Here is a 9,283-nt window from a genome sequence, read left to right on the forward strand (position 1 = left end):
CTAGAGTATATGCAATTTTTTTTTATGTTTATGACGATGGAAACTGACAACAACATAAATTTGAACAATATTTTCAAAAATATTATATGAGGATATACAAATTTTGTGTGATATATGTTCGGCGTGGTTTATATGACAATAAATTGCACTCGTTGAAATTTGAACCCCAGTTATCTGGGTGAACATTTCAGAAACCATTGAGCTAATTGGTTTCTACAAATGCTTTCATTTAGTATAGATAGATATTCATGGAAATCATTTGGAAGTTTGGGCCTATATCCAACCCATTTTATAAAATGTATGTTATGCTATGATTAAGATGTATTGTCCAAAAGTTATAATATAACTAGGGTATTTAATATATAACTTTCTCAAAAGCTTAACTAAAATAAATGAAGTGTAATGTTCTAATTAAGAAGCTAAAGAAGACCAAAAGTCCAAAACAAAATAAATGTTGTTTTTGAGACAAATCCTGAAGCCTTTATTTTATTTAAAATCCGATATTCTTGGTTCGAGCAAATATCAAACTCGAAATAAAGATCACGATTCTTCTTCTCCCATTGACAACGTTTATATGAGTCGAATCGGAGAAAGCTAACACAAAACTTGACCTATAAACTAGATGATGTGATATAATCATATAAATCGTGACTCTTTGGACCCTCACAGTTTTCAGATTGATTCAATAATTTCAAAGCACTCAAATGTGAATTGAATTTTGTTCATAAACTGATTTATTTTATTAGTTTTAACACCAATTAACTGAAACTCATTTTAGTATACCCGAACTGGATAAACAATGTTTATTAAGTTCTTAAAATTTTATTTTTGTACATGTTTAAAGTTTAAAAGTTTATACACATTATATTAATTATAGGGTTTTTTTTGCAAAAAAAAAAACTGTCACTTGGACAAAATTTGCAACTTAATCTTTCACTTCAGAAAAATGCAGGTCAATCCTCTATCTACCCGTCTACCCGCTATACAACCTTCCTCCATAGGTAGATTTTATAGTCTATATATCATCGTGTATAAGTTAACAAAACAATGTCTTTTAGACGTTTTAAAAAATATATAAATAATGCAAAAAAAAGTTTGAACTTGCGACCTATATGTAATAAACTCATAAATTCACAACCACTATCACACCGATATTCATTGTAATTTCTAACAAAATTATATATATTTGAAGTGTATCTCGTTCTTCTTCTTCATCGAGAGAGAGAGAAAGAAAGAGAGGAAGAGAGAGATAGAGAGAGACAAAGAGGAGCTAACGATGGTTTTGTGAATGGGATAGGATTTGGGGGAAATTGATCTTACTAGAGCTAAGTTAAATGGATTTGTATTAAGGGAGGATTGCTGTTTTAGCCTTACAAATTTCTGAAATTAGTAAAACAATTTAACATTCTCAAAATTAGTAAAATAACCTAACACTTTTAAAAACCTCGATTGTATCCTCGCTAAGCTTTGATGAAAAAAAAAACATAATCACAAAAATGCTATTATTATTTACTTCCAAGTCAGCAGCAACAATCGCGCGCCAAAAAATTAAGTCTACAATCCTTAATGGTAGATTTAAATTTGTTGGTAGATTTAATTAATTTTTTTTTTGGTAGACTTATTTTTTCAGAAATAGATTTGTGTAGATGTTGATAGATTTGTTGAACACTGGTAGACTTATGGTGATAAACTTATTTTCAACGAGACAATAGACTTGATTTTCTTGGTAGATATTTTATTTTTTTATAGACTTGTTGGTAAGCAAAATAGATTTAGTATGAGTTGGTAGATATAATGAATTGAGTTGACTTTGTGGGGTTTGGTTTACCAAAATTGGTAGACTTCATTACCTTTGACGGTAGACTTGTTAGACAAAAATATAAATTTATTTAAAAATTTAAATCTACTACAGTTAGTTTTGTTTGTGATAGGTTTGTTTTACTTATGGTAGATTTAAATACCGATAGAAAATTTGTTTTGTACTAGTAGATTTGTTTTCTTTGTGATAGATTTAAAAGTTCTTTTAAGGGACATATGATTTGTGATAAATCTATGGGACAATGTAATATATATATATATATATATATATATATATTTGAGGGTGGTAGAGTTATTTTTTTTTTAAATAGACTTATTTTTTAAAAATAGATTTATTTGGTAATAGAGTAGATATATAACTCATTTGGGAGCCTCGATTTTGATAGAATTATTTGAAAATCGGTAGATGTATGGAAATTGGTATACATATTGAAAGTTGATAGACATATTGACTTTACATGACGGTAGACTTAATAATATGAAATGACGTTTTTATCCGGCAGTACTTAATAATATGAAATGACGCCTTTATCCGGCAGTTATTATTGAATTTCCCTATACCAACCACCGCATCCAACTACATCTAGGGTCGCCACCGCCATTCTTTTCGTCGTTGATTTCCTCTCTTTACCTCTTTTGATGTTCTCTCTCTTTGTACCTCATCCTCTATCATGTCTTCTTCTTGTATGGTGGATATATTTTTAGTTTGTGGGAAAGGGAATTTTTGAAACCTCGGTATGTGTTCTTGGTTGATAAGCGAAAAGGATATCGAGTTGTACCTGCTGACAGGGAAATCGAGTATGGTGATTTTCTACAAAGGGTTTACGAAGATTTTGGCATAGATCAGCGCCGTTATGAGATTCAATTGAGTTATATGTTGTCAAAGAGATACATGCAAAAGCTACCTAAAGATACACCTCCAGTTTTTGTAGCAAGTACTCAACAACTTGATGGGTTTTTGCGTCACTTTGAGAACAAAACGATCCATCTATGAGTCAAGATTACTGTGAAAACAGCGACAGAAATTGTTAAAGAAGATGCTGATGAGCTAAATGGGAAAATCTGTAAAAGATCTACAGAGTTGGATGAAGACGTTGAAGCTGAAGAAGATGATGACGAAAGAGAAGAAGAAAGGTTCGACAATTGCGATGATCTAGATGGTGCGAGTTCTAGTGATGAAGATTACAATTTGTGTGGGAAGAGCTCTGACATTGAAGAAGGCATGCAAAAAACAAAAAACCTGCCACCAAAAAACAAGGTTTGTCAAGAATGGATGATTTTGTGCTGCTGGAAATGAAGTTTGTAGAATTGGTTTTTTAGGCAATGTGATGACACAAAAGACGAGTTTGAGACCAGATTAAAGATCTACGCTGTTGCAAATAAAATGGACTTCAATGTGGGAAACTTGAAACCCACATTATTGACGGTTAAGTGTTGGGTCGGAGGATGTAAATGGAGGGTACGAGCTTTGATGGTTGGAGATGGACCAAAGTTCTACATCAAAACATACTATGGTGTGTACACATTTTCTATCATGATGCGTTCCTCACGTGCCCAACAAGCAACTCTGGAGATATTAGGACGTCTTGATAAGGATTTTGTTGGTGGAGTAAGTAATACCGTTACCCCAAATCACGTATCTGATGCGCTTACCAAACGTTATGGAATCAAGGTAAAGGGTAGATATTGGTATATTTATTAGCTTTATTTGATAGTTTTTTTACTTTAGTTTGGTAGATTTTCCCATTAGTATGGTAGATTTGTTTCCATTAGTATGGTAGGTAGATTTGTATCCACTAGTATGCTAGATTTGTTTCCAATAGTTTGGTAGATGTTGATGTCTTTTAGTTTGATAGACTTATTTTTGATGAAGTTATAGGTTGAATATTGGAAAGCTTATCGTGTATTGAAGTACGCACGAGAACTAGTGACTGGAAGTTCAGAGGATAGTTACAAGGAGCTTCCGTCGTACTTATACATGATAAGGCGAGCTAATCCAGAACCACTAATAAAGCTGGAAGTGGATTCGGAAGACAAGTTCAAGTTAATGTTCCTTGCATTCTGTGCGAGCATTCAGAGGTTTCCATCTATGCGGAAAGTAGTGGTGGTTGATGGCACTTTCTTAACAGGTAAATACAAAGGTACACTATTCATTGTCATAACTCAAGATGGGAATTTCAATATTTTCCCAATTGCTTTCGGTATCGTCGATACTGAGAATGATGAGTCATAGGAATGGTTCTTTGCACAACTACACTGAGTTCTACATGGTGATGAAGGACTTGCCATGATTTCAGCAGGCATAGATCAATTGGGAAAGTTATGAAATATGGTTTACCTCATTTCTTCTCGAGGTATTTTCACAAGAATAAATTAGTCAAATATAAAGATGGGAAGCTTATCGACTTGTGAAGTAAGCACCAAGCACATATAGGCTTGCAGATTTCAATATCTTGATAGCACAGATTCAAGAGTGTAACCAAGGACTGTATATCTACTTACAAAAAGAGGATGTCCGCATGTGGAGCTGGGTTCATTTTCCGGGACAAAGGTACAACTTCACTACTAAAAGCATAACAGAGTTCTTAAATAAGGTCCTCTCAATGGTTAGAAGTTATCGAATTGTGAGACTACTGGAGGAGATAAGATCGCTTTTGACTAGGTGGTTTGCCAAAAGGCGCCGAGCTGCATATGTGATGGATACCAAACTTACTACTGGTGTCGAGAAATTGCTACAGGTACAGCTTTGATAGATATGTTCTCTTTCATGATAGAATTAGTTGTTTTGATGATAGACTTAATTGTATAATTTTTGTACAGGAAAGAGTTGAAGGTGCAAAGCAACTAGCAGTGCAAGAGATAGACGACCATCTAGCACAGGTTACCGGTGTCTCATCCTTACATGTTGTCAATTTGGAAGAAAGAACGTTTATTTGCTGATGATTTGACATCGATAAAATACCGTGCGTCCATGCCGTTGCAGCAGCTGAAGCTAATTTTTTTTTTTCCGAATCAGTCTAGCCCATCCTTACTATGGTACATCATACCTTTCCTCTACCTCTGTGGAAACAGTAATGCCAAGCGATGTTTTGTCACCTGTACCTGAAGTAGTCGCCAGCAAAGTCTGTAAGCCTCCTTTTGTTTGTAAATGACCAAGTAGACCAAAAAATCACGAATGAAAAGTGCCTTAGAAATAGCAATGCAGAAGAAACGTTCAAGGAAAGAGCACATGTGTTCTAAATGTGGCCAAAGCGGCCATAATCGTGTGACATGCCCATCATGAACTTTTTTGATCAAGCGTGTAATTATATTTGAATGTTTGTTGTTGTTTAATCTCTTTTACTTTAATTATCATCATATGAACGAACTTAAATATGTGCAATCATCATCATCATGTTAAGAAATATATCATAAATCATAAACATAAAACCGAGAAAGAATTCTGTGCAACATGGCAAAGAAGTCTACCATACATAACATAAGAATCGAAACCATCAAACAAGTCTATTAAACATAATCCGAAGTCTACCATACATAACAAAAGAATGGTACACCATAATGAGAATAGGTATGCCGACATGATCCTTACATAATGAAAGACATACTGAGGCACTCAGTTAAGTTTTAAATAGTTAAAGGGTTCATCTCTTCTACTTGAAGAGATATGAAATCACATCAAATACAACAAGAATAGCAAGAAGCAAATACCCTTCACCCCGGTTGGCGTATAACTCCTTCAGGCTAGCTCCTTCAATCAAGAGAAAATTGTCTTCGTATAGTGCAGTCTTTTGGTTTGAACTCGGCTTCAAAAACCCTATAAATATAAGAAATCATAAACACTAACCAATATATCATAATAATTAGCGATATTCCATTAGTTAGAGATATTTTTTTTTTAATGACAATTCATTAGTTAGATATATATATATATATATTCATTTTTTTTGTACTTTTTATTAGATTTTTGGTTTTAAATTTTGATTCTAAAATTTTAGAAAAAGATTGATTTGACAGCGAAATTAAACATTAAACCATAATAATTTAGAGCAGTTTGTTTTAAGTTATTCACATCATCACATAAGAACCAATAAAAAATGATACGTAATAGCTAAATGAGGTAAAAATGTCTTTTTGCAAGCTGAAACTCATTTTGACGATGACACGTAAACGAGACACTGTAAAACTCGATATGAACGAGACACATCAACAAATCACTACACAAATAAGTATATAGATGTTAGGACATATTGTTTTGGGCAACAAAAATAAAATTGGCAAGTGTATAAATATCCCAATCATATAATTAGTTTGCATTGGTAATGTCACTATGTCTAAGATTCAAAGCCAGAAACATTTGATAATAGAGTATATTACCCATAAAAACAATACATAGCATTCATGACATAGCTGATCATAACCTAAACTCAAACAAAAACTGCAACAAATAGACAAGAATATGAGATTGATTGATCTATGACAACAAAACGGTTGATAATTGCTCCTTATGAATGCAAGTTTGTCTCTCTTGCTTTTATGTTTTTCCATCCCGCAACACAGGATTATCAGGATGATTTACAAAAAAAACAAAAGAAGAGCGAAAAGCTTTTCAACGCAGACACTGTAGAACATACCTCAAGGTTAATCACCAGTAGTCTCCACAAGTGCAAGCACCGTCTTTCATATGGTGAAATCTCTTTATATCTCGCATGATCACTTCTCTACCAACTATAACTGCCATAATCTTCAACGCGTTATGACAATCAATACACACACGGAGGTTTTTCAGCACAGTGAAAGTTTTACGCGGTGCAGAGTTGAGAACACCGCGAGCAAAAGCTATTCTCTCGCTATGACCCAGGAGTGCGGACTCTTTACTCTCATCGTCTACATCATGCAAAGCAATTTTCGTTAGAGGGACATATCCCATTTCTACCATATGCATCTTTAAACTCCTCAATAGCTCAAAGAGTTCATCGTTCTCAGGTAGATTGGTATCCCCTGCCTTGAATTCCTGCCTCACACCAGGTGTGAAACTGGGAAAAGAATGAATCCCCGACCTTTTCTTGAGACTCTCTTTCTCAACATCTGATGCCTTGACCGGTAAAAAACCTTCCTTTGACTGTTTGTTCAGTCGTGTAGGATCTAACTCCTCAACAATCTCAGCACACCGATCACCAAGCTCTAAATCGCCGTGTACACGAGAAAGGTTCATCAATGTTTCCCACACATCAGCATTTGGCTCCATAGGCATTCTCTCAACAAATTCCAAGGCTTCATCTAGAAATCCCGGTAACGCAAACATCTCAACGATGCTTACATAATCGTCCATGGTAGGGATGATTCCATAGTCTTTGGACATTGACATAAAGTGCAATAACCCTTCATCAATATCACCTAGCAAACCACATGTATAGAACACTCCTCTGAATAGTCGACCGTCTGGTTTGTTTCCTTCGTTTTTAAAACGAGTGAACATGTCAATAGCGTCTTCTCCTAGACCATTCTTTGCGAAACATCTTATTATACTACACCAAGTCTCCAGATTCTTCTCAGGCATTTCCTCGAAAACACTCGACGCTTCATTCACCAAACCACAGTTGGAATACATTTCAATCAATATCTGATAAGAACTCACATCTAAATGAGAAACTGAGGCACGAATTTTCCAGTGAACAGCCTTGGCTTCTCGAGAAGCCTCTGCTTCACCACATAGCTTAGCTAACCGTAAAAGCCTATCTAAATCCAAAACATGACTCAAGCTTTCCAATGTATCCATAGCATACAGAGCCTTCTTCACATTCCCTTTTCTGTAAAACGCATCGAATTCCTCAACCACGAGGTCAGTATGAGTTTTTAGATAGTTTGCATCTAAATGGTAAACTAAAGCTCTGATCTTTCCCTGAACAGATACTTTAGTTTCTTGTAGAGTATCAGCATCATGAAAACCATCTTCTTCCCCACAAAGCTGCGCTAACCGTAAAAGCCTAGCTAAATCCAGAAAATGACCCTTCTTCTCCAGTGAGTTCATAGCATCTAGAGCCAGCTTTAGGTTATCTTGTTTGCAAAATGCATCAAAACCCTCAATCGTGTACTCTTTTTTGGAATTGAAAGTCTTGTTATTATTACCTGAATACCAAGAAGATCCACCATTTCGATAATCAGAGTTTGTCCCGTAACTTAGATTCTTCCAGAGGTTTTCTTGATTCTGAGATTGGACCTGTGGATTAGACACACTAAGATTCTGCTGCCATGAATTCGAACTCAAACTCTGACTTTGTGTCTGAAGAACACTTTCACTAACTTCATTACAGCTTCCACTTCGGTTTTGGTTTTCCCAATATTCTTTGCTGCCCTTAAAATATGGTCTAGGGTTTATATCACCAGAGAAATTTGATGAATCCTCGGTTCGATACTCATTAGAGTTTCTAAAATCTAACCTTTCAGCCGCCGTGGAAAGGTTCCTCAGAAATTTGTGGATTCTTTTGGCTGATTCAGAGGAAGAAGAAGGATATAAGAGAGCAGAGTTCGCTCTCTGAAACAGTGCTCTCTTTGTATACATCAGAAGAGCAGAGACTCAAAGAGTGATTTTAGCTTCGGCGGAGAATCTCAGACCGACGAAAATTGTGCGGTGTTTATGGTTTGACGGCGACGAACGATAACGATACGACCGGAGATGAACTATTGGGCCTAAGTTGGGCCCATTGGGTTGGCATCAAATTTGGTAGAGCAATAATAATACTCTTTATCATTTTCTTTCAAATTACGGTTTACCATCTAGTTTTGAACTAGTTTTGAAGATGATTAGAACTTAAGAACTCCAGGCTTTAAGAATAATTCTCGGCTTTAGAAAACTAACTCAAAAACTAAAGCTTTCGATCTCTATCAAGTTATATCACAAGTTTGATATCTCCTTATATAGAGAATGGATTAGATAACTCTTAATTCTAATAGAAATACAAATTTTCTTTTCTTAAATAACTTACTAACAATATTTCCTTATATAGAGAATGTTTCATTGCAGCTCCATGAGACTCCTTTGGGCTCTGCATGTAGCGACTTAACACACCTACACAATATGACAAATCTGGTCTTGTATGAAGCGAGTACCTGAGGCAACCAACATTCTTCTGATTCATTGTAGCATCAACTTCTTTCTTGCTTTCAGCCTTGGATAGCTTCAATCCGAGTTCCATCGGTGTATGTGTCAAGTTACAGTTCCTCATTCCAGCTTCATCTAAAATCTTCAAATCATACCGATTTTGACACAAAGATATTCCTTCTTCATACTGACAAACCTCAATTCCAAGATAGTATGTCATTCCCAAGGTCACTCATGTCGAACTTTGAAAGACATCTCCCCTTTAAACCTGTTGATAACATCTATGCTTGACCCGGTGATGAATAGGTCATCAGCGTATACAGCTACAACCAAGATACTTCTGCTGAGTTATTTCCGATACACAGA

At 35.2% G+C, this 9,283-nt stretch overlaps 1 protein-coding gene across 1 annotated transcript; it reads right to left on the reverse strand.

Annotated features, from left to right (window-relative positions):
• Positions 1–5,316: 5,316 nt before the first annotated feature.
• LOC18022211 (pentatricopeptide repeat-containing protein At2g25580) lies at positions 5,317–8,433 on the reverse strand. Its single transcript, XM_006405092.2, has 2 exons — positions 6,450–8,433; positions 5,317–5,632 (listed from the first exon to the last, which is right to left on the reverse strand). The coding sequence occupies exon 1, from the start codon at positions 8,375–8,377 to the stop codon at positions 6,461–6,463; it is 1,917 nt and encodes a 638-aa protein (XP_006405155.1). The 5' UTR covers positions 8,378–8,433; the 3' UTR covers positions 5,317–5,632; positions 6,450–6,460.
• Between the last annotated feature and the right edge of the window lie 850 nt (positions 8,434–9,283).

Source organism: Eutrema salsugineum, unplaced genomic scaffold, assembly GCF_000478725.1.
Source record: "Eutrema salsugineum unplaced genomic scaffold, Eutsalg1_0 scaffold_15, whole genome shotgun sequence".
Lineage (NCBI taxonomy): Eukaryota > Viridiplantae > Streptophyta > Magnoliopsida > Brassicales > Brassicaceae > Eutrema > Eutrema salsugineum.